The sequence below is a fragment of the Pavona decussata genome, unplaced genomic scaffold (assembly GCF_977016875.1).
Source record: "Pavona decussata unplaced genomic scaffold, jaPavDecu1.1 SCAFFOLD_102, whole genome shotgun sequence".
Classification (NCBI taxonomy): Eukaryota; Metazoa; Cnidaria; class Anthozoa; order Scleractinia; family Agariciidae; genus Pavona; species Pavona decussata.
Genome location: NW_028145517.1, coordinates 7,061,245 through 7,087,500, shown reverse-complemented (window position 1 = coordinate 7,087,500; position 26,256 = coordinate 7,061,245). Strand labels below are relative to the sequence as shown.

General features: G+C 39.7%; 1 protein-coding gene across 1 annotated transcript in view; it reads left to right on the top strand.

Annotated features, from left to right (window-relative positions):
- The window catches only part of LOC146471986 (uncharacterized), a 39,033-nt gene extending 14,238 nt beyond the window's left edge, over positions 1–24,795 (top strand). Inside the window, exons 6-18 of the mRNA XM_085120553.1 lie at positions 625–756; positions 4,336–4,455; positions 6,508–6,660; positions 8,365–8,487; positions 10,145–10,318; positions 11,217–11,411; positions 12,304–13,673; positions 14,305–14,446; positions 16,416–20,288; positions 20,664–20,828; positions 21,651–21,833; positions 22,195–22,361; positions 23,092–24,795. Of these exons, the coding sequence (XP_084976679.1) occupies positions 625–756; positions 4,336–4,455; positions 6,508–6,660; positions 8,365–8,487; positions 10,145–10,318; positions 11,217–11,411; positions 12,304–13,673; positions 14,305–14,446; positions 16,416–20,288; positions 20,664–20,828; positions 21,651–21,833; positions 22,195–22,361; positions 23,092–23,358 (7,064 nt within the window). The 3' untranslated portion in view covers positions 23,359–24,795. The remainder of the gene's footprint in view (positions 1–624; positions 757–4,335; positions 4,456–6,507; positions 6,661–8,364; positions 8,488–10,144; positions 10,319–11,216; positions 11,412–12,303; positions 13,674–14,304; positions 14,447–16,415; positions 20,289–20,663; positions 20,829–21,650; positions 21,834–22,194; positions 22,362–23,091) is intronic.
- The last annotated feature ends 1,461 nt before the right edge of the window (positions 24,796–26,256 follow it).

Below are 26,256 nucleotides of genomic sequence, written 5' to 3'. Positions count from 1 at the left end.
GTTGAAACTTTCACTGTTCTTGTACTGCATGAAAAGAAAAACCTGATCAGGTTACCAGAAATGTGTTAATTGAAGAAGCTAGAGGTGCCCTCAAGTAGAAGATTTGTTAAGCTAACCTGATAAAAATTGTGAGTGCGCTTTTCAACCAAGATTTTAGAGGAAAGTATAGAATTATGGAAAATCCTGTGCTCTGGCGCCGCTATTTCAATACGTACGAGGTTGGTAACTGTTTAAACCAAACTTGCAGACTGAAACCAACAATCATCGCCAATTTCTGTTGGGAAGGGTAGAAAGCAAGCCCGGTATAGCAATTTTTACTAGTTGCGTTTGTTAACGCCTTTGTTTGTCGTTTCCCCCACCCCCTGCACAGTGTTGAATTTCCCAGGAAGAATAATGCGTAAAGATTCACAGTTGAAACTCAACATTGATACAGGGAAGCGGGGTGAGGGGGGTAGGGGTGGTGGTTGAGATGGGATGGGTGGCGTAAAGGCAAGGCAAAACCCAGCCCAAGATTTTTTGGCTATGATTGCAGACTTGTCTTTGAGACGCTTGGTTTAGCTTAGGGGGAATCAGACGTCTGAAATAAGTAAATATTGAAAGAGTTTCCATTTTTTTGCTGGACAGATATTGACGAATGCGTTAACAACAATGGTTATTGTGACAGACTACGTGCTACCTGTCATAATGTGAGAGGCGGTCATCGCTGTAGATGTAAGCAAGGATACCTTTTAGACGGAAACAAGAGAACTTGCTCAGGTATAAAGAGTTAATATTGTTCCTGTTTGATAAGAAGTACAAAAGCTACTAGGTTTTGTCGGACCCATGCATTGCCTCACCGTTTGCCTAAGGATATTTACGTATGGTGATTATACTCATTGGAAACTGTACAAATTGGCACTGAGAGGTAATAAATATTTGTTATAAATTATCAAGGCTGTGATTTGGTCAAGCTGTATCCAAATATTTCTGAACTGAAATTGGACAGCTTGTGGTGTGACATTGTTAAATACAAAGTGATATATATGTTAAGGCCACAGCTGGTTGTAATGCCACTTTTCAGTATCGGTAAAGCGTTTCAGTGGCTACAGTTACCAGCCACCCAGACTTGTTATTTAGATCTTCGGAAGATTTCATCCCATCATTGTACAAAATACATGGATTGAAGTGAAATATATAGGATCGTAACCACTGAGTTTTTACCTATTGCGACTTTTTTGCGGGCCATTTTCCCGTGCTCAGTTTTTTGAGACGTCATGATCAAATTGGTGTTGCACTCATACGACCCAACAATTCTCCTTCATCCTTCGTGGAATGGTTCCAAGTGCTCCCACTTCTACCTTTATCTTCAGGCCCCCAGTCCTTCGGACTTCCCTGACCAGGTCTTGATGTCTTTTCACTTTTTTATCTTCATTTACTCTCACCCTTACCATCTTTGGCACCTGCGACATCTGTTATTTGGCAGCAGCTGCTGTTCTCCTTTTCGTTACTTACTTACTTACTTACTTTCTTACTTACTTACTTACTTACTTAATCCTCTTCAACTAGCGCGCACCACGTAACCCTCTTTTGTGCTGTGCCTTTTGCCTCGAACCAAGTAAGATGTTTCGCCGCCAACTCTGCCATTCTCGTGCGTCTCCTGGTGTGCTGGGGTCTCCCTCTCTTTCGCTTCCCCCGTGGGTTCCACTCCATTGCCCTCTTGACTACATGTCCATCTGGTCTCCTCAGCGTGTGGCCGATCCAACCCCAAGCTCGCTGTCTTGTCTCTTCCTTTAACGTTCGTTGCCCTGTTTGTCTCCAACGCTCCTTGTTGCTGATTTTTCTAGGCCACCAATCCGCAAAATGTTCGTCAGGCTCTTATTGATAAACACTTCCAGCTTCTGCTCCAGTCATTTGGTCAGCCTCCAAGTTTCATAACCATACAAGAGCACCGCCTTCACATTTGACCCAAAGATTCTCAGCTTGGTCTTGGTTGTTAGTCCCGTGGATGGCCATATTGGTCTCAGCATCGCAAATGCCTGTCTTGCCTTTGCAATTCGTGCCTGAATGTCCTCATCAGTGCCTCCTTTCTTGCTTAAAATGCTCCCAAGGTATGTGAACTCGTCCACTTCTTCAACCCGCTCCCCAGCGACCAACCCACCATCGCCACGTTTGGTACCAATACGCATCAGCTTTGTCTTGGTGGCATTGATCTTCAGGCCTACCTTCGCCTCCTTTTCGTTGATAACTACTAACAAAGTCTGGTCTCCATGCCTCAATTTTATGATCGGTACGCAAGGTAATGGTTGTAATTCTCATTCTCACTCAAACTCTCAGGAGCATGGTCATACCATTTCTCTCTTCGATCAAATCCTCATTTTAACTGACAAATCCTACTAATTTGTTCTAGCCACGTTATCATAGCTCCTTTTGTAATACTTTTGCGTCAGTTTGGGGCACCCGCTTACTTTGCATTATTATAAACCTGTAATTTGTCGATCTTTGCTCAGTTTTATGTACTTTATTCGTCAAGCAAATTCTCCATATAGCGGTTTCTCTTTAATCCTTGTAATTTTTCACTTTTTCCTCCTTGCATTGAAGCTTTCAGGAGTTTCTTGGTACTCATCCCCTTCACTCCTAACTGCTTTTAGGAGTTCTTTCTCACTGTTCTGGACATACCTTTCTAACCATATCCTTGCTTGGCTCACTCAATCCCCTACCGATATGAGACTTCTTACTCCCATACCGTCGTGGCACACAGTCCTGTAGGTGGAGGCCTCCACTCATTGTAAGCAATTTCTTTGTTTTGGCATCTAAGTTTCTTTGTTCCTGCTTTTTACATTCAATGACTCATCCCGCATACCTAACAAGTGACACTTCCCAGGCGTTCACTGCCTTCATCACGTTACCACCCTTGAGTTTTGACTGAGTAACGTTTCTATTCTTTTCTTCCATTTGCTCATGTAATATTCCACCTTTTCCCGTCACTCTTAAATATTTATATCCTTCACATTCGTTCACTGATCTTATGCCCTTCTCACCTTGCCGCTTCAAATTAGGAAACCACTTCTCAATGCCTAGCTTCATACCGATGTCTTCGCTGAATACTCTCACTGACTGAACTATAAGTCATCCATAAAGAGGAGGTGGTTGTCTTGATCTTTTTCTTGATGTTATATTTGTTTTCTGCTTTTCTGTCTCGGAAGGAGAGTCAAAGGGATCATTGCTATCACGAAGAGCAGTGGTTAGAGGGAGTCCCATTGAAAAATGCTTCTATAAATGGAGATCTTCCTCAGACTTGTTCCATTTGTGTTTGCCACCCCCACATGCTACTGGTCAACAACGTCTTGATGTTCTCAGTAGTACCAGATATTGCTAGATAATCAATGAATATGGAATCATATCAAAAGTCTTCTTGTAATCAATCCCCCTCATGACAAGATTCCTCCTCTTCCATTTGTTTTTTCAATGTATACTCGCAGTTGATCATATCATTCGTTCACTTTGAACTTTTTCCTGCACCCTTTCTGTTCATGAAGGGGAGGGGGTATTCTCTTCGTTTAAGACCTTATAGTGCTCTTCTAATATTATTCCTGTAAACAGTTTCCACATAAATTAAGCAGGAAGACATGTAATTGGGAAATAATTCTCCGCTGCTGCACCTTTCTTCGGGCCTTGCCTTATCAAGACAGTTAGTCCTTTTGTCATGTATTCAGGTACACTCCCTTTGTCTAAGCATGATTGAAGCTGGCGTACAAAGAAGAAATGTAGGCTCGGGAAATTCTTTAGCCATACCTCTAGTACAAAATCTAGCTCAGGCGACTTCCAAGTCATGACTTTCTTCAGGGATTGTTTTGGTGTTTCATTGGTAATTGACACATCTGATTGCTGCTGTGTTTTACTTTCTCTTTCTACTTCTTCAACCATTCTACACCTTGCTGTTGCGCTGACTCTTCACTGCACACATTCTCCCAAAATTGCTTTGCCTCCTCTGAATCAAGAGTCATCTCAGGGAAACTTTGTTTACCATTGTGTCCCGTGTTGACTTTGCTCCGGTTTGTCTCAAATAGTGTGTTGTGCCGAAACTGCTTGTTGCTGTTCCCATTCCTGTGGATCTTTGCAAACTTAGTAGTGATTCCTTGTTTGAGATCTTCAGGAACATGCTTGAGGACATTCTCAGAGAGAATTTCCACTGTTCCTCGAAAGCATAATATCTTTAGAATAGGTCATTTCCTTACAAGTTTATAATTGTTGCTAGGCCATTTATCCATGTAAATACTTTACACACCTTCGTTTTTTTTTTTAACTTAGTCAATCCAAAAAAATTTCTCTAATCAATTGCCAATGTTTTTTTTATAGACATTGACGAATGTAGAGTTTTTCATGGCTGTCAAGAAAAGTGTGTGAATACTATAGGCGGTTACTATTGCGAATGTACCAAAGGATACAAGACAGCTGATGATAACATAACGTGCACAGGTAACTTTTTATCATATTTAGGTTAACCTAACCTCCAAATACTGTTATAATTTGGAACATTTCTCCCAAAACCTATTTTAATTAGGTTTAGACTTCGAATTTTGTACGCTGTTAGTAAAGTGTGAAAACGGGGGCAATGGACATGTCGTCAAATCAAGAAGTTGTATTAGTCCGTGAGCTTTGTACTTCTCTTGATGTGTCTTGAAGATATTTGGAAGAATGCCCGTCGTTTGAATTGCCTAGGTTGTAGTAACCAAAAAAGGCGAATGAAGAGGTGTATACCTAAGACCCTGCGGTTGAAGACCACCTACATGTTAAGAAAATGATAGTCCGTTCGTATGCGCGCTCTCTTCCCATTGATGTAAGCTTATCCCCATTATTCCTTGTTCTTGAAAACCCTTTTCTAGACCGAGCTATTTTTTCTTCTGTCACTGGGGTGGGGAGGGTGACGAATCTCTCCCCCTTCTCCCTTCATTGTTACCTGATCTTGAAAGCGTTCTAAACCACACTTAGAGAACAGATAATACGTCCGACGATGTTTGTGTCATATCCGCAACAGGAGGTGATGACGTCTTTCAATGAGTATAACAATGAGAGAACGTCGTTCGAATTGACCTGATGGCTTGTAGACTACGATCAAGAAACAAACTTAAAGCTAAACTAAAGTCAGTGGCTCTGGAAAGAGTCCTTTTTTTCTGCTTCCAGCTAGGAGCTAAAACAAGCAGTGCTGAATTCTTGGTTTTTGATTTGATGTCTAGGCTACGTTTCAAATGGCGTCATCTGTGTGTTATCAGAGTAAAAACGTACGGCAAAATGGAATCTTTTTGTCAAACAAATGACACCAATATAGTTAAGCAGCTGCTACCCAATAGGAGGTAACGGAATACGAAACATTTATGGAAACTGTGGAATATCAATTTTTTTTGGAGAATTATTACAGGGGTACCCGTCACTGAAACCAGAGAATCCGGGATGTCAGTCGACCATCAGATTCAGAATACAGCAATTTTTAATTATTAAACATCCGTGCAGTCAGGGAAATAATGAGTGGTCCGCGGGGACCACAGAGTCTTCTAGTTCAAATAAACCTCCCAATTGTTTCAATGGTTAAGTTTGAAAGGAACCTTAACTTAATGTGCCCGAACACAGTTTGCGCGCGCTTTACAGATTCTGTTAGTGATGCTATTAAGCGCGCACTAGGGTTGTGGTAAGCAAATACTATCGATCCCTCGATTTTATACCAAATGGATCACAACGGTAAGTTTTGCTCCTAAAATAACACAGTTTCTCGTTTGTAAACTCTTCTTCATTTATTGCCGAACAAAGAAAGTGAGTTCACAATGAGCTAAGCCTTTTTGTATGCTTTTCATCTTTGCTGAGAAAACCTAATTAAAAGCCATGCATGTGCATTTGAGCAAAAAATTGTGACTAGTTGTTTTAATGGAAATGAACTGTTTTCTAAGGAACCGCTGGTTAGAATTTCGTGAAATTTGACAAAACCGTAGTTTTCAAAAAGCGTAAGTCGCCTACAACCTAACAGAGGGTATCTTCAAAAACATTAAAATGCAAAACCAACATTTACAGGAGATCTCTCTGTTAAAATTACATGAAAGTAGCGTCACTATGTCAGTATTTTGTGAGTTTTTCTGAATACAAAAAATGGAAAAAATCTAATGAGTGCCTTTTCCAAAAATTAAGGAAAACAATTATTTGTGGACAGTTAATAACTTGCTACGTTGCCATGGCAACGGTACCTTGCTCAAGGAGAAGTATCAAAATTTATTACTTCTTTGTTAATCTTGCACCATGCTCATTTCGGGTGCTCAGAAGTACGTAGTTTTCAAACAATGTCTACTAACACCTGTATCCTGGAAAACTGTGTTCCGCCACCTTAACCTGACAACCAACAGTCCAGGCACTGGAAACACAATTGCGCTTCAGGACAAACAAATGATCAGGTTTCTGCTCACATCTTCCCTTAATGCTCCCTATTCACCACTGTAGTATTATGTCGTCAAAAATTATGTGCAAGATTCAGTTATTTTCGAACAGATGTTGATGAGTGTGCAGTCCAGAAAATAACTGGGACCACAGAGACAACTACACTCGCTGGATGCCAACAAAGCTGTGTCAATGTTGAAGGAAGCTTTCAGTGTTCTTGCAGAAATGGATACAATCTCATGTATGATGGAAAACACTGTAAAGGTAGGTACAAAACGTTGGTATACAAAACTGTTAAAATACACCTGCAAAGTAGGTTCCGATTTAGTTCTTATATTTTCACTCATAACTGATCATAACTCTCACTCGATCCTAGCTGTAATCCTATATAACCGTTTCTTTCTTCTTCTTCTTCTTCTTGTTCTTCTTGTTCTTCTTCTTGTTCTTCTTCTTCTTCTTCTTCTTCTTCTTCTTCTTCTTCTTGTTCTTGTTCTTCTTGTTCTTCTTCTTGTTCTTGTTCTTCTTCTTTTTTTTCTTCTTGTTGTTCTTCTTCTTGTTCTTCTTCTTCTTCTTCTTCTTGTTCTTCTTCTTTTTTTTCTTCTTGTTGTTCTTCTTCTTCTTGTTCTTGTTCTTGTTCTTCTTCTTCTTGTTCTTGTTCTTGTTCTTCTTCTTCTTCTTCTTCTTCTTGCTCTTCTTCTTTTTCTTCTTCTTCTGGCTTCTGCTTCTTGTTCTTGTTCTTCTTCTTCTTCTTCTTCTTCTTCTTCTTCTTCTTCTTCTTCTTCTTCTTCTTCTTCTTCTTCTTCTTCTTCTTCTTCTTCTTGTACTCCTTTTTCTTTTGCAAGTTAAAGCTTAACTAACTCTGAAAAATGAGTGGCTGCCCCCAATTTTCTTTTTGGATTTCAAAGGTCCTATAGCTAAGACCTTCTTTTGCTGCATAGTCATAAACTACGCAAAAATACTGTGGTGTTAGGAGGCGCCATCGTTCATAAGAAACCAAAAGAAAGCGGGCATCTTCCTTGAGAAATTAGTGGTTCTTGGACCATCCAAGGATGCGTCGAATGTATGCGCAATAGCAAATGGAAGCACCGTCCTTTTGAAAGAGCACATAAGTTGCTGGGCTTGGTGGGAGCAGATTTAAAAACTGATACTGTCTCTTCCCTCCTCTATAACTACAAGAACATGAAAAATATCGCGTATAAAAAATGACGGAATGAAGGCTTGCTTCAGCTTCAGTTGGTGCTCCTAGGTTGTTCTTAAATCCGGCTGTTATTCGTTATAACAGCAGAAATGTTAGTTTGTAAGGGGTGCGACAATACGAAGGTTGTCAATGAATTCATTTGCCAAATAAAAGCGAACTCGAGAAAACACAGTTTATAAATGTTACGCATAGAGTCTATGAATTGTATTCTATCCAGAGACCGTTAAGGGACTGAAACGTGTAACTTTCCCTTATAGGTCTTGTATCAAGGGTGCGAATATTCAATTTCTCGAGTATTTGCATTCCTGGGAGTCCTGGTTGTTCAATTAAAGAGAGGATAACTCCATCCAGTGGACAGATCACTATCCAGCTAATATAATGTACTCCAACCAATACAATTTTTCCCCCAGATACTCTACTTACTATCCGCTGGATAAAGGGATCTCCTTTTTCAACCGGGGCCTGGAGTTTAGCAAAAGTCCCGAGAAATGAAACTAGTAGCCAACCAGTTTAGTTCACTTGAGCGTTGTGACAAAACAAGTTTCCCCTTGTCTCAACCTTCGCTCTTCCTAAGCTTCCTGAAGGTTTTCTATAGCTTTATACGTCAAAAGCTTAAGATCATCGATCGAACTAAGGAGAACATTTTTGCGAGTTTAAGTAAGCTGCTCCTCTTGCTCGCTTTAAACTTTAAACTTCATCCCAGGCCCTACAATATACAATTATATGTATTCATAACCTCACGTGCTATTCGTTTTGCTTCTTTGTTGCAGACGTAGACGAATGTAGTTTGGGAAGCCATCTTTGTAACCAGTTATGTCACAATACCGATGGAAATTACCACTGTTCGTGTGGAGAGGGCTACAAACTAGGGGCTGACGGTAGAACCTGCGAAGGTGCTGTTTCATTTACATTAAGTTTCAATTGTTGATTAAGACAGAAACTAACATTACCATTGTTCATTGCCTTATAAACAACACCTGTTGCACTTAACAATCGAACGTGTTTTGCATTTCTTTTAAACACTAAAACCCCCCAATAAGTCCTCAGGGACCTTCCCTGCAAGCTTTTGTAGTGTTTGTATCCGATGAGCGTTGATTGTTGCTTTTGTCCTTCTGCACGTTCATACCATAGACAACACATGTTAACTGACGATTCGGGGTTCGGTCTTACCTTGACAATAGCCTCGTGACTATTCCGAAACGTCGGTTTTTGTCGTAAGCTTTCACCTGCCTGTCCTTTAGATGTCTTGAGTTTGAGTTTCACACAACTTTGTCGTGTTTTAAGGCTTCCAACATCTTTTCGTTAGACGTGAGCCGGTCCAAGAAGAGTAAAATTTTTCATTGTTTCATTCTTTTCGGAATTCCGATTTGTTCCAAATAGGCCCTTTAGGTTCTTTGATACCGAACCTAGCGCCCTAACCACAACTGTCACAACCTTTGTCTTTGTTTTCTATCATGAGGCAATTGTCAAGGCTTCTTTTCAGCTCTTGGTTGATAAAGGCGATTCAATTTGCCTTTGTTTTTCGATCCAACGTTCTCAGTCATGCTGTCCTCCTACATCCACCTCTTCATTAGTATCAATCTCTATATTGTCCTCAGTTGTAACAGTGGCAGATACTACAACAGATATTTTCTTTGTTCATCCATGCATTATTACTATTATTATTATTATTATTATTATTATTATTATTACTATTATTAAATAATTATTTTTCTCTATATAATAATATTTTTTTTAAAATAATAATTATTTCTTTATTTAAAAAATTCCAAGTAAAATGTTATTTACCGGTTAAAAGTAGAAAAAAGAGCTATTAAAACCTATTCACAATTTTTGTTTCCATTAAAAAAAGAGACTATTTTTAAGCACAATTATTTTTTTAAGAAAAAGGAAAGAAACATTAATAAATATCATCAAGTCATAATAGCATCAATTGTTCGTTGATTCCTACCTAATAAAAAAACCATCAAACTATATTATGTAAAAAGAAACAAGAAAAAGTATGTAGAAAAAATTATAGGACCTAGATTACTATAGTAAAAATATAATAATAAGAAGAAGAAGAAAAAGAAGAAGAAGAACTCGTTGTTAACATATTTCAAGCAAATTGCTATTCACAAGTTAAAAGTAGAAAAAAGAACTATTAAAACCTATTTACAATTCATTATTATAATAATACTATTATTATTATTACTGTTATTGTTATTACTATTATTATTATTATTATTATTATTATTATTATTATTATTATTATTATTATTATGTGCAGTTGATAAAGGTATGGATGCTAAAAAAAACATATAGGGCGCGCAGCGTAACCTAGTATGCGATCTGAAGGAACTAGTGAAAGAAAACTGTTGAGTTAAAAAAAAATTGGCGATAAAATATAAAAATCTTATAGACAATCTAAACTCTCTAATACTAAAACTATAATGAGCTCCTTTGCTATTCCCTCAGGGGATGTCAAGTGACGGTAGCTTTGAAAGCTATTATTATTATTAGAATTATCATTATTATTGGGAACTAGTTTCAATGTTGCCTCTCTTCCAGGTTTGCCGTGTGAGCAAATAGTTTCGCCTCATAATGGACGGATGAATTGCTCTGGCCTGGTTACAGGTTCTGAGTGTTCTTTTATTTGCAATCCTGGGTACAGTCTATCTGGGTCTCGGACAAGATTGTGCCAGGCTTCGTCGAGGTGGAGTGGAGAGAGAACATCTTGTGATGGTAACAATCCGTTAGTTAAATAATGTATGCATCTTACCTTCCGTGAAGGTTGCCATACCTGTCACATCCACTTTTTGTCTTATCTGACCACAAAAGCTTCATTAGAAGTGATCCGGTCTGGCAAAAATGTAAGGTTCTAAACCTTGGTGCATTATCAGTCACATCGTTTGTGTGGGTGTCCTGTGGTTTCTAACTATGAGGCAACAAGCACTTGATTCAAGTGTACTAAAAACATGATGCAAATATATCGGAGGACTTCACAAACGTGTGGGATGCAGAAGTCATATATTCTAGGTAGTTTTGGTTTTGTTGTTGTTGTTGTCGTCGTCGTCCATGCGTTCGCTCCTTGTATGGATCATGTGATTTTGCTTCATTCTTCATTTGGTGTGGTCATTATTCTGACAAAAACTACAAAATGAATTAAACCAAGCTCCAGTTATAGGTGTTGTTTATTTTTAGCGTACTATTAATGAAGAGAAATCTATTTTTTTTACGCTTAATATTGTTCTTAATATAATAATAAGAGGGGTTTTATTGATATAACCTGCACCGACGTGACGTATTATCAGTTGACTTTTTTGTGAATGGGCCTATGAATTATTAATGATATTTGAGGCAGACATAATCTTTCCATAGCCTCTGAACACTCCTTGGATATTAGCAATAGAACGTAGTGACTACATCTTTTTATAACTGGTTCTTTAATCCCTGTTTATTGGCTAATGCCTACATGTAAATGAAAATTAAAGCGTAAAGGAAAAGAATAGATTCTTTTTTTTGTCCTAATGAAGTTGTTCTATTGTCGGTTTGCAGCAGATACAGTTATTTCTTTGTTTGTCTCTTTGATTCTTTAATTCTCTATTTCTTTCAATATTTTTTTTTGCTCTTTTTCTCTCAGCTAAGCACTGCAAAACATTATCTCCTAGTGGTGTTGGATATTCTCTCTCGATACCCTGCTTTACCTCTTTTGGCTCAAAGTGTCACTTTGGGTGTGCAAATGGGTTCTTTATGCAAGGCGATGGACAAGCAAGCTGTAGCGTTGTATCTTCGTCTGGCACAGTTTCATGGAAAGAAAACGAATTTTCCTGCAAAGGTAGAACCACAACAATAAAAAATGTCTTCTACCTTTCATACAATACATACATTACTGTGGCAGTTCAACATACCCCTTAACTTGATGTCGCTTCCAGTGTCTAGCGACAAACGCATTCATAGTAAGAGCAGTCTAATGTTTTGAGAGCACTATCTCCCAAGAGATTTTTTTAATGATTTCCTTTAATGTTATGTGCTCTTCTCCTAGTAATGTCTCTATGCAAGAAGATCCTTCACATTTACACTTAGTCCTAAGTGTGGTATGATGTGAAGCCGACGAGTGTAGCTGCTGAACCAATCAAGCTAACAACAACTAAACAAAAATTATTAAGTGCGTTCCTACATACTAATGAGCGTCTCTCCTGGAGGGTAGGGTAGGGAGGAAGTAGATGAGGAGAAGGAGGTTAAGGTGAGGGAGGGAGGAGGTGGTGAGGGAGGAAGCGGAGGAAGAAAATACGGAGGAGGTAGTGTTGGGTGATGGAGAGGAAGAGAAGGAGAAGAATTTAGTGGAGAAGAAATAGGAGGAGTAGGAGGCGGAGGAAGAGAAGCGAGACAAGGAGAACGAGGTGGTGTCGGGGGAGGATGAGGTGGAGGAGAAAGAGAAGAAGGGGGAGAACGTGGTGGTGAAGGAAAACGAAGTATAAAAAAAGAAAAAAATGGAGGTGGAGGAGAAGAAGGATAAAGAGAAGGTAGACGAAACGTTGGTGGAGGAGGAGGAGATGAAGGAGGAAGAGAGGGCGATGGTGGGGGCAGAGAAGGAGGTGGAGGAGGAGGAAGTGGTTGCGGAGAAACTTTAAATCTTACTTTTGAGTCAAGACCATGAGGTTTTATAGAGTGTAATTGTTACTAATTACCTTTCTCTACTTACAAATGCATGCTTTTTCACTCGATAGAGCTGAAGACATGTGAGCCAAATCCGTGTAAGCATGGAGGCATATGCAAAGTTCAGAACCAACTGAGCTTTTTATGTAACTGTGAAGGAACTGGTTACCTGGGCAACAAGTGTCAAACAGGATTCATCTCGACACCAGTTTTTCCAAAGTTACCAACAAAAACTAAATCTCGGGCTCTTTCCGTGTCTGCAAGGCCCATGAATAAGCTGGATGTTAGGTTACATTCTGAAAATGGCGTGCTGTTTTACCCTTCATCATCCCTTGAGATTACATCTCTTAAACCAACACAAAAATTCTCCGTCGAAGTTGACAAAACCGGAATTCAACGTGTCTCTTATATCTTGGGAGGTCCCAGTAAAGATGACTTCGAGATTCCTGAACAAAGGGTTGTTTTCGTCGAGCCAGGCGTCTTGTTAAATGAAAGCGTCTACTTGAAGTTGCTTGTTTCCAAACGAGAATTACCAGTTGGATGTAATGAGAACATATATAAAGTCGTTTCCTGTGAGTTACGTTTTTTGTCCACCGCTAGATGGACTGGCACTTCTCCTTTCACTAATGGCATTGTCCATGTGAGAACTCCGTCAAACCAGTCCATCCCGCTCTCAATCATTGGCGTTCATTTGGATGAACTTGAAATCTCGAAGAAACGTATGATTGAAAAAGCGATTGAACTGACTTCATCTGAGAAAGCGTTTGAAGTATTCTACACTAACGGTGAGACCTGCATTCGAAAAGAATTACGTACTAATAATCTGCTGGAGCTGATGAGGGATGACGCTTTGGTCTCTTCGTTTCTACGCACGCTTTCCAAGATGGCCCCTCAGTGGTTAAACGTCGTTATCGGCGATTTAAATGACGTGTTTGACGTCCATAATATAGTTGCAAATTTGGCTCAACTGTCAACGCATGAAGTAGAACACTGTTCAGGTTTTCCACTGAGTCCATCATCCAGTATTGCTTATCTGCGACCAGCTGTTAAGTACAACATTCGTGTAGGTCAGGATGAAACGTCCCTTTTTGATGAAGGAAAAACCTGCTTCGCAATCGACGTTTGCAAGCAATCTGTTTTTATAAGTTTTTCCAGACAATCAGCCAAAAAACTGAAGGATGAACTAAGTGTGGTTCGACATATGAAAGACAAAGGCGTTGGTGTCCGTGTCGATTCGGTTGGTCTTCTGGGAATCCCAGAAACTTATAAGAAAGCGGCAGGTGCATTGTGGAATGGGACACACTTCGAGCAGGCATCGTCATTCAAATACAACATGTGGTTGAAAGGGGACATAACATGGAACATGAAGATTCCAGGAAAGTTAGATGTGACGCTTCACGTTGAGGGAGAAAGTTTCCTATACAGAAATAAAATGGAAGACGTAAGTATTATCTTAATTCCCGTTATTTTAATGATTAGAAATACCCTTTTTGAACTGGCCTCTTGAATGCATTTTTTTACTTGAGAGGTATATTTGTATTTAGATTTTTCTAGGTGAAAATTGATGAAAATATCGATTGCAAAAAAAAGTATAGTGGCCTTACTATGGTAATATAGTAATGCGCTACAACCAAAAAAAGTGTACGAAAAATAAAAGATATTTAGTCAGTCTCGATCTGTCTTTGTCGAAGCACACACTGGAATAACGTTACTAAGGAGAGTCCCATTGCTCGTGTAACTATTTCTCGCGTAATTAAAGTTGCACTGTACTGGATCGATCTTTGTTATTTAATTATAAAACGAATAATGCAGTACCTTCAACAAGTATCGCATTAATGTCATATGTAACACAGGACAAATTTTTAATAGCTGCATAGTGTTCGAATACTAGTCTTGAATAAGGACATCTTTACACCAGCATGCGACAGTCTTCGTTACAATTCTTAACTTTCGCGAAACCCTTAAGCGAAATAGAATCACCCTGTTTAATTCATTTCAAACTGCCTAACTGCAACTATACTCCAATGCCAAACTATTTTAAAGTAGAATTTTATGCTTTTTATCTTGAAAAGCTCTTTGTTGATCGCCTGTCCCGGCCGTTGGAAATGCTTTTTAAAGGAGAGGTGTTATATACCGTAACTGGAAGAGCTCTTCGTCGGGACTTCACCTTGGAGCTCAGTTCATCAGACATCATAGGAAAGGCCGGGATTGGAGGTAAGCTGTTTCGCTTGTTGAAAGAAGAACGAAAGAAAGGAAAACCAAATTGTACTACCGAAAAATCGATCAACCGACTGACTAGACTGACTGACTGACTGACTGACTGACTGACTGACTGACTGACTGACTCACTGTTGCTGTTACTGCTGTTGTGACTGATTAATTAGCTTAAACTCGGACGTGTTTAGCAAATCTTCCACCGCTCTTCTGTGTGGTCAGGTACTACAAAAGAGAACATTCAAAAGTTGCAACTAGCACAGACCTTTGCGGCAAGTACCCTAACGGGGACTAAGAATTGTGACCACATCTCACCAGTCCTCAGGGAACACGAATGGCTGCTAGTTAAGAACCTCCTTCAACTTAGAGTTGTTGCTATGGTATTTAAATGTCTTAACGGTTTAGCTCCCGGTAACTAAGAATCTAAATTAGCTAAGCGCTCAAACATTCACTCATTGCGGGCTCAAGGAGAGATCGCAACCCTATTTTGCACGCAAGATCTCGATCTTGGAGCAAAATTGTTCTGCCAAAACCGATCGATAAATCCTCGTTAACCAATCAGAATCCATTTCCACAAGAATAGAACAAGAATATTTTTAAAGATGGCCGCCGCCTCGGCCAGTTTACTCGATTTTCACAGCCAAAGTTTCGCATCATTGGAGTGTTAACGTACATTTCAATGATTGAAAATGGAAAGAAACAGTTTTTTTTTAAAACTCAATTCTCGCTATGATGTCAAAAGAAGAGCAGCAAGCGCTAAAGACTTGTTTCGACGAACTTCATTTGAGATTCGATGCCTACCGACAGTGTAACCGAAGATGATAACATCTGCCATGTTCTTTTCACCTGAATACTCTACAAATATGGCAAATATCGGGCTTTGGTTGGGCGTTTGCTTCACAATTTCTTCACGCGAATACTCGATAGATAGCATACGACTAAACTCATAGAAGCCGTGGCCGTATATATGAACTAAATGCAAAAGTTGAAAGAACTGATTAATTTGAGCAATTTGTGCAATGTTCAGCTCTTTGCAAGCAATATTGCAGGAAATATCAGCTATCAAAAACTGCAAAATTGCTGGGTGGCAAAAAAGTTAACGAGCCATACATTCTCTGTAAAATTTCGAGTTTTTAGAAGGGAATTTCTCCGAAACCATTCAATGTACTGGGCTTACATTTTCAGAGAAAACTGAAACTGTTATGCTCTTTTGATATTCAGAGTTTTTATTTTATACGCGTCATCAGATAGTGATAAGCATATGTTAACGAGGCAAAAATTGTGAACAAGGATTCGCCTATTGACAAGCCACTGTGCTAATATACTGGTTGAGGTCCCAACGTGCGTTTTACAATGTGTTACAATGTTTTTGCCAACGTAATGCGGCCATCAACGCAGATAAACAACGAAGCTTACAGCTCTGCAAACACGGTTTACTGGTTCCTGATCTCAGATTGACTAATGATGTAACAGAAGCCAAGTCATGCTAAAAGTATTCTTAGTTTAGCCGGTTCACGAAAACCTGACCAAAAGATCAAAGATGACTAAACAAGGTTCTCAGGTCCTACATTGGTATCTTTAAACGTGTACTGACAGCAATTATGGAAGTTCTTCGAAGCAAAGAAAGCCTTAGTACAAATAAATGATTAAGTAAACATTTCACAGTCCAACACTGTGTAACATGACTTTCAAATCACACCTCACATGAAAAGAAAAACATGTTCTGAGCAGAAATCGAACCCATGTCCCTTGTCTCCATCTCATGCTAGTCGGGCATGATGACCACTACATCATGAGGCAACCACGCTGGCAAGGTTGCTACTTTTCGAAGTGAGCAGAATCATCTGTACTGAGGCCATTCCGAGGGACGTTTTCTTTCTTATCAAACTTCTCCCAAAAAGTTATTAGTCTCTTCCTTGTTTTATTTTAGTTTACATAGTTACCTTCCATTTTATACTCCATTCTCCAGGACCCGATCGTTGTGAAGATAGACGGCAAGGCGTCCTCGTCACTTTTAATAAGTTTAAAGGTGACTCTTTTCGTAAAACACCTTTTTATCCTTATGTGCGCCCAGTAGAAAATGGGCGGATCGATACTATTACGCGTGTTAACTACTATGGAGGAAGACAAAATATGGTTGCCAATATGGCGGAAATACGACGTACTCTTACAAACATTAGATTTCTCGTACCTGAACTAAAAGACATTTTTCAAGAGGCAATTTCTGTATTCCCAGAAGATAAAGACATGTTGGAAAAATGGATTCAAACGACAGAGGCATTCAACAGGAAGATCCGCGAGTTCCGCAGAGTACTGTTTTATAACAGAGCTGTTGAAATTAATAAGATCAGAGAATTAACGGCTGATATAAACGAGAAAATCGATTTTCTAGTAAAGAGTGTGGAAGTTTTGAAGAACCATGTGTCCTTAGAAATGCCCGCCTCGCCATTGGTTATCATGATTGAAGACTTCCAGTTTGGGTTTCCACATTCCATGCCTTTAAAACTCAGAGGAGAAAGAACTGAACAAAGGCTGCATGGTGTAAAAATCTGTTTCCACGGCAATCTTTGTATGAAGAAATTATGCCTCAACAACATAAACTTAGAACTTGTCCACCATGATGGGAATATGTGCGGTTCGCAGCACTTGTCTGCTCCATCATTTTACGTCAGTGGGACAGCTTTAAAGATAATGTCTTTAAGTCCTGGAAAAATTCTTACTCTTCTTGATGGTCAGTCTGTCGATATGGTTTTCGGGCGCAACTCTGAGTACGTCTCCATTGAATTTGAAACACATATTCGTCTGCTTGGTCTGAGCCAGTTAGTAAACGCTACTTTGGACAGAACTCAGTTATCTGTTCAAGTTAAGGGAGACATATTTAAGCAATTCTCAGCGGAGATGAAAATTGTTGCACGGATCAAGGAGACCAATGATTGGAACTTGCTTGTATATTTAGTAGAGGGAAAAATGATCAAAACATCGCGACTTCCAAAGTTATTTCAACAAGAGATTAACAAGTATATACAAGTTACGGCAGAAAACGCTCAAAAGAGAATTCAAAAGGCCGAAAACGCGACCCGCGTGGCCAAAAATAAGACAAAAGAGGCGGAGAAACTTCTGGAAAGAAAGCAGATTACGATGAACTTGGTCTCTGAGAAATTGAAACAGAAGATGGATGTGCTTACTCAAAGGCGAATTAAATATGCGCAAGCAAAGTTACAATTTAACTCCACAGTAATGCAGTACGAAAACCTCCGGAAAACAACCATTTGTGAAATGAAAAACTGCACCAACGAGACAAAAGCTTGCATACCAAACGTTTGTCGTAAGGAGATAAGATCTTCGTATTCTGTTCCAGACTGCAAAGAAAAGGCGGAGAAAATTAGCGTGGAGTTCATAAAAGAAATTGAGGAGGAAGCAACGTACACTTACGTGATACCTGCCGAATATGAAGTTGATCAACCCTCGCCAGGGTGGCTTAACGATTGGTCTCTTAAAATAAAAAAACCAAGAGAAATTAAAACAGTGCCATATACGAAGATAACAAATAAGGTAGAGGAAGAGATTAAAGAAATTAAAACTTTTGATTGTACAAGTTCGCCTAAAAAGAAAACCATAGTTTCGGGATATGAGAGTCCTTATCAATGTTGCGACAACGAAATGAACCTTCCGATTTTAGATGAACTTTGCGTAATTCATAACTCCGAATGTGAAGAAAATATGACCGAATTTGTCCAAAATGTAGAAAGAAAACAAAACAATGAAAGCGCGCTGTTTGAACACTATCAATTAATGACGGATACGGAAAGGCAATTAAGTCTCGCGCAAATGGAAGTGAACATAGCAAGGACAAAGGTCAACATGGCGTCAAATCAAGTTGAGCTTGCCCGTGCATTTCTTCAGGAACATCAGTATGTTGAGGATTTCTTGAACGTCACCAAAATAAAAATTCAAGAGAAACTTGGACTACAATTAGCGACAAAGATGAACAGTTATGGAGTTAGTGCACTGGTTTCTGTGGAAAGCCTTTCGTTTAATACGTCAATGACCTCGGTGACCAAAACATTGTTACCGTTTGTAGCGACTGTACAAACTGTGGAAGGAGAAATCAGGTTCATTGAATTCCCGATGGATTTCAAAAGGGTAAATTATTCGATAAAGTCAGCTGCGAAGCTTCTTTTAAAAACACTTTATGGAAAGAGCAATTCAAGGAAAAAAAGGTCAACACGCATTGAGTCGGTCGATAATACCTTTGGTGTGGATTCTGGAGAACGCATGTGCCTGTTCTCCCACGAAGCGAATGCATTTTTTAAAGATATCATCGAGTCTTTCGAGTTTCTTCTTAACACTACGAAAGAACTTTCTCAAGGGATATCATCAAGTTTACGTAAGTTTGATTCACATAACAAGCATTCCAGAGAAAAACCTTCGCCCTCTCAACAGCTTTTGGACTCCTTCAGAGGGATGATGCAGTCTTTAAAATCTCATTACGATGAAAGCGCAAAGAGGGCAACCTGGGACACCATTTTGGGACAATGGCGTGACTCGCTTGGTGTACTGACGGGATTCAAGAACTTTTCAGAGTGTTCAGGATACCAGGATTGTGTTGATTACTTCTTTCTTACTTTGGATGAGTTCTACCAATTTGAGGATAGCCATCGGGCGCTAGAGATAAAACAACAACTTCAACAGCTAAAACTGATACTTGCGAGTTTGTTACAGCAGAATATTTCGTTTGCGACAGCACAAGAAAAAGCATCTTACGCTAAGGAGTTATTAAACAAGACCAAAGACGATTCAGTGTTGTGCGGCACAAGACCAACCATTACAGAGAGCTCCCCAGCAGAGGTTGTCATCTTATCCGGTGATACAGCAAATTTAACATGTAGAGTTAAAAACGCATTGGACGTAGAAATCTCGTGGATTAAAAACGAAAGGGTCCTAGATGATATGAATGAAGAAATACTTGTACTCAGAAATGTGAATAGGCAGGCCGAAGGAGCATACAAGTGTGAAGTTTCTAATAACAGGGGAAGTACAGTGTCTAACGTTACTGTTGTTAAAGTGCATCAGGCACCAAGTATCATCGAGCATCCACGTGGTATGCATGCGATAATAGGAACTGAAGCAGTGTCATTGGCATGCATCAGCACTGGGGTACCTGAATCACGTACTGAGTGGTTTTTCATACCTACAAATAGGCACAGTGAGGAAGTAGTGCGCCTGAATGTCTCGGAGCCCCTTTTGATCAAGAGAAACTTAACATCTGAAGATTCGGGATTTTACTATTGTAACGTTTCAAACATACACGGAACAGTCAAGAGTAAGAAGGCAAGACTGGAAGTCTTGGCGTTTGCTCCAGGCATACCACGAGTTATGGTATCTCTCAAATTCGCCCGATGTGTTCCTGAGGATCTTCCCGAGAGCTCGTCAAACTGTACTGAAGACCGTCAGACGCCCACCTTGCAACTGGATCATGGCGTTTTGAACCAATCCTTCAGAGGAATCATTGAAAAGATGAATTGGTCGTGGAAACGTATCGAAAAGTTCCATTTCGACTTACGCCCACATCCATCAGTACACTTCGTTATCACAGGCAATAAACCTAATGCGAAAGGGCATACAACTCCCGGCTACATTGAAGCCTTGAACAGCTTTACTCTCTCCCGACACGAAATTTCCCGATCTTTGCTTTCACTTCGCTCTGCTGTCGAGGAAGGAAAATTCCAGTTTCTTTGGGAAAACGTGTCTATCGTTGCGATGAAAGGAAGTTTTGCAGCTGAACTTCTGACCCAGAAATGTCCCAGAGGAACAGAAGCAGATAAAAACGGATTTATTTGTGGTGAGATTTCTTAACTTTTTTCATATCAAACACTTTCACAAATTTTAAGCCAGGGAAGCATAAGAGTAGAGAAACCTACCTTCCCCAGATAAATTTCATGCAACTACGATTCAGAGTAATTCTCCCCAATTAAACATACTTACAGCAGTCGATTAGTGAGAAATATTTACTTTGTTTCTCGTATTAGGGTTTTTTGGTCCTAAACGTTGAAGACGCGAAACCTTCCTACCTAGTGCTGCCTTAGTGTGACTTTAAGTGCTATATCTTTTAAACACTGACATAACTAGCTGTTTTTATTTTGAGGCCTGGTGTTCTACCAAGGATTCTTGTGTACTAAATATGTGTTTTTTCCACCTCTCCACCTCTCATTTTCAGTGGACTGTCCCCCAGGTTACTATAATGCAGCAAATGGTACATGCCTGCAATGTTCCGTTGGCACATATCAGCCGTATGCCAGAAGTGTTAACTGCATCAACTGCCCTTTTCGACGTTCCGCAACACCACCTGGAGCAGTTAGAGAATCTCAGTGTATCGACATATGTAAGCATGCAGGAACAAGACCTTCCAAATGCAACATATAAAGGGAAACTATAGAGAAATCGTACGAATATAATTTACATACTTTAAATTGTTTAACCGAGATTTGTTTCTGAAGATCTCGGTGGGAATCGACACCACGACCTCCGGATTAAATAAACCATTGCTCTACCAACAGTGCTTCGAGGCCAGAGAAAAGCAGATTGACAAATGATAAATGAGATGAGTTACTTTGTGGTGAAAGCTAAAGCGCTGAGGTTCACCTACGAATTTCCAACTTCAAATTACCTCTCGTAACTGCTCATGTGGTTTGCCATTTCCTTCCAAGGCGTAACGCTCCTTAGGATCTCAATCACCACTGCGTTACTTCTCTGATTACCCATTTGCGCCATTACTGTTGCGTGGAATGACGTTTATTGTGCCCTTCAATTTTTAAGAGAAACTCACAAGGGAATCATAACTTACCCGCAGGTTTTAGGATAATGAAACAGAAATTCTTTATATAGACGCTTATTATGTCAAATCGAAATCTTGCCCATTCGTAACGTTACCAAATACATCAGAACTGGGACGGCGCCATTATATTCACTACGAACTTTATAGCATTACTGAAAAACCTGAGTTTCATTCGCTCAAAATGTAAGAGAAATAATGTTTAACCTTCTCAAAAACGAGTCAGTGATGTTTGGAGTCTGCTCATCCATGAGCAGTTGCAACTGAAGCACGGAATTAGTTTCGGTGCACTGCTTCAAACCGCTCCAAAGCTAAGACTCAAGGCTACGTCCGAAATTGACGTTACTTCGTTTCGTTTCGTTTACTTTGTAGCCATACCGTGCAAACTACCCAACATTACGACTAAGCACACCCAAGCGCCAAAAGAAAGTAAGACACGATACCGTACCGGCGACAGTATTGCGTTGGACTGTAAAATTGGTTACAAAGGAGTAGGAAATGGGAGTTTAGAATGTGATGAGGGCAACTGGACGACACAGGACTTTTACTGTGAAAGTAAGTACAAATTATTCCCCAGCTGTATGTACGAGGCTATTCCGAAACACTCTTACCTAACTGTTAAGTAGATGTCTTACATGTTTAGCACTTTCTATTGTAAAGCTGTTCAATTCAGAACGTTGTCGGATTTCAAAGCTTGGATCTTACCCGACAAGACGGTGAATCGTTTTAATTCGGCTTTGATTTCAAGGTTGTAAGTGAGAAAGGGTGGGATAAAATACCATCAACACGTGTGTTAGTGATTTATCTTTAGTAGGAGCGAGATACGACTTAGTTTGATACATTTATCAATCAATTACCCATGTCCGCGTAAACATAAATTGAAACTTAGTAAAGCAGTATTGACTTTTCAATGCAGAAACCTGTTTTCCACCTTGGACTGAGCTTAACAAACGTTGCTACCAAGCGGTGGAAGTTTCCTCATACAAATGGGACGCTGCAAGTACATTGTGCCAGTCGCTGAATTCTGAAATGGTGATAATATCTACAGAGGAAGAAAACGATTTTACCGTGCAACTTGCCAAGGTATTCCTTAATCCAATAAAAGTTTTGCAAAACTCGGATATGTTGGTTAATCTTTACCTAGAAATGAAAATTTGTTTCTTTTCGCCATGGGTAACATGTTTTACCTGGAAGGCGTTACACGAAAGACAAGATGATTCAACCGACAGTTCTTAATTTCCGAATACCTTTTCACGTCCCTATACTACCCCCATCGTTGTAGGAGTTTTCGACGACTTAGAAGTGGGGACGCTTGAGATTAATGTGTTCCTCTCGTATCTGGCTACCCGATCCATACCTTTGTCGCAAAAGGGACTAAGGAACTAGGGATGGAACATCGAGACGCGCACACGGTATGCGGGAGACCCGGAATATCCCCTCTTCGTAGAATCATCCATGTCCTTGATCTCACGCCCCTGCGTCGCCGATATCGAGTCCACACGACGCATGCTCCCACGTGCGCATCCACTGAGGTGACCCTGTTCCCAAGTGCATGTCCATTGAACTTCGACACATTTTCTGCTGATTTTCATTTCATATCTCATTCTTTTCTTCCCAGTGTTGTAAGAGCAATATCATGTTACAAAACAGGTTTTTTGTAAAATGTTTGAATAGTTGTGACCAAAATTCGTTAATGTAGCGTGCTATTTTATGCCCGTCTGTACACATTTGGCTTCGCCAATAATGAAGTATAGATTTCTTGCATGACTAAGTATGAGTTCATAGGGCTAAATCTAGCCATTAATTATTTTAGGCTTATATCAAAAGCAGAAATATGACGCGTGTAAGGATGCGCATGTGGCTTGGCCTGAGGAAAGCACACGCCAAAGCACAGTTCAAGTGGGTAGATCGTACCGCCTTGGACGGCTACACTAACTGGGCTCCAGGAGAACCCAACAACGATCTTGGTCGCGAACTGTGCACTGAGATTCTGAAGTCAGGGAAATGGAATGACGTCAGATGCGTCACCGATTACAAGTCAATGACCCTTTGTGAGAAACCCTTGCGAAAGGGGGAGTAAAAATGAAGTTGAAAACCAGTCACCTTTATAGTTGGTTTCTCGAACACGGAGGATTAAGAGCAAGGTTGTTAACAACACTAACATTTTTTGATCAACCAAGCTTGTAGATTGTAATTACTCTCTTAAAAAATTGCAGAGCTTTCCTGAAAATGACATATCGCGTGAAAAGCATGTCGATTCTTGTTTCTGCATTTCTTTTCGTAAAGTTTTTAGAGGTATGCGTCCGGTTGATAGTGGTAAACACAAGTGAAAGGCACAGTGGAAAGCGCCGTTATCTCCCTCAAGTTTCGTACAACCTAAAAATTGCATAGAGATCTTCAGATACTTGGAGTAATAAAACGCCTTAACAATTTAACACTGATGATGATAATAATAATATATTGGATTGGCCTTTCAACAAATATCCTTGTCATGAAATTCTATATTAGTAGGAACCCCAAAGTTTGAGGCTTTTTGGAAAAGGAATAGTGCGCAGATAAGATATCATCATCAGGCAAAGAGCTACGAAAAAAAGGGGGTTGTTGTCAGAACTTGATATCGGGGAGATTAGGTGGATCCGTCTACTCAGTTATGTACTCGTACGAGATTAGCCTAACCATAACTACTTTCGTTTAAGTTTCTTTGCGTTGTTCTGTGTATGTCTGCGTTTGTTAAATATAGCATGAAGAAGTTTTTTCAACACGACATTTTGGGTGAATATCAGGAAAGCTTTGTGACAGTGTTCGGGGATCCACGCAATGGCTACGTCCCTTCAGGTCGAGTTTGTATGACTTAAATCAATAGAACTAGCAGTGAACCGATTAGATAGATGAAGGTGAATATTTTATTATCAGAAATGATTTTTAATAAGAACAGGCCAATATACTTGGCTTTCACGACTTCAGTTGACCTCTCAGCAGGTTAGCGACGACAATTCTATATGATTATCTCATTTATACCTAGGATTGATGGCATTGACGACAGGTTACTGAAATGCATAGAAAAACTTGGGTATTTTGTTATACATGTACTTCGAGGATAGATAGAGGGCGTAAAACGAACTTACGCTTACTTACGGAAACAATACTGTAGAGACAATTCTTTTTAGGTTAGATTTTAAGCTACGATAAAAGTGTCTGATTTGCATGGGAACTAACCAAGTTTATGTTCCTAACTTTTTAAAGATTTTTTTTCAAAGTCGATTGATAAGCTTTGTAGTTAAGATTCCTAGTAAGTCTCATCAAATAGCCAACGCCAAAGTCTGCGTTTTATAGCAGGGTGGTGGGTAGCAAGGGGGGTGGTAGGTGTTGTAGATTATACAAGTGGTATCCTTGATAGTTTTTAGGCCAAAATTTTATTCCAATGTGTTATGCACGTGCCTTTTTAATGGCTAACAGGAAAATGATTGTAATTGATAGCAATTCTTAGCTACAATAAAAATGTATCGGCTCCACTGAACGATGGTATGGTTGATGTATCTTTTATTGTCTGTCTATGTCATTGAGTCTGTCTAACTGACTTACTGAACGACTGGACGGACAGACTGATGAGTGGGTGAGTAAATGCTAAGCTCGTGAATGGATGAGTCAGCGATTGAATGAATCACTTACCCACTTATTGCTGGCCGACTGACTATCTGACTGGCTTGGACAGTCGACGTGTAACGGACGGATGAACTAGTCTTGTGCTCGCGTGAATTAAGGCATGGGCCCAAAATTGTTTTCTCAAAAAGTGTGGGGGTTGTCTATCTCTAAACACTCTTGATGTAGACAGATGAAACTTTGACAGATACATACATTATTGATTTGCGGTAATTTAGTACTTTTAAATTATGCAAATTAGTTCACGTGACTTCTATCGACTAAAAAGGCTTTTTCTCAAAATGGCAACACGTTTTCCTGGTCCTTAATTTATTTATCATTTTAATAATGTTAAGGGCGTTTAATACATCATTTCTGTGCTTGGCCTTCTTAAGATTTATTTAAGCAAAGACCTAAAGTAGGGGAATAATTGCCTTGGGGGACTGGGTACTAATCGAAAACTCCGTGTATTTTAAAAATTATTTTAAAATTTTACAAGTTCCAGGCACAGTTTTGTAGATGCATTTATCTCAAGTTAACTTGTACCAATCAGGTTAAATATCTCACAACGAAAAGTATTGCCATTTTTGTTTTCATTATTTTTAGTAAATTATGGCCGTGCAAAGTCACGTGACAACACTTACATAACTAAAAAACAGCAAATTGACACAACTTGTCATTATATGTATCTGGCAAAGTTTCAACCTTCTACTGCCAAAGTGTTCTGAGATAGACCACCCCCTTCACTTTTTGAGTGATTAATTGGGGGCCCATGCCTTAATTTACCTGAGTGAGGGGGGGCGGTGCTTTATCGTTGGATTGATGGTGGGTGAGTGAGTGAAGAAATGAATGGTGACCTAGAAAGGCACCAACAATATGGTAACGTGGGATTCAAGGTTGTTGGCCTGCAAATAACACAACTGAAATCTGTTTTGCTCACTCTTCTGGGTCCAGTTATAGTCTTCGTCGGGACAACTGGTCTGCAGTACAAAAGTAGCGACAGAGTAATGTATCAGTAAATTCCAACAGTGCCCATCCCCCCCCGGGGGCCGACCCCCGGGAATTAGGATTTTTTGCAATTAAACTGGTAAATGCCCCACCGCCGGGGCAAAATAGTTGTTCAAATGCCCCGGGGTGGTAGCTCAAACATGTCAAAAATGTTTTATTTTCTTCGTTTCTCGTGTTACTTTCAGTAAAATCTAAGCTAATTCAGGCCAAATTAAGTCCTAGCTGGGTCTTGTTTCCCGTAGTTAGTGCAAAAATAGGTCCTTCTACAGCTGTAGCGACCCATTCTATGTCCTATCTAGACGTATTCAATAAGAAACTTACTGTATTTGCC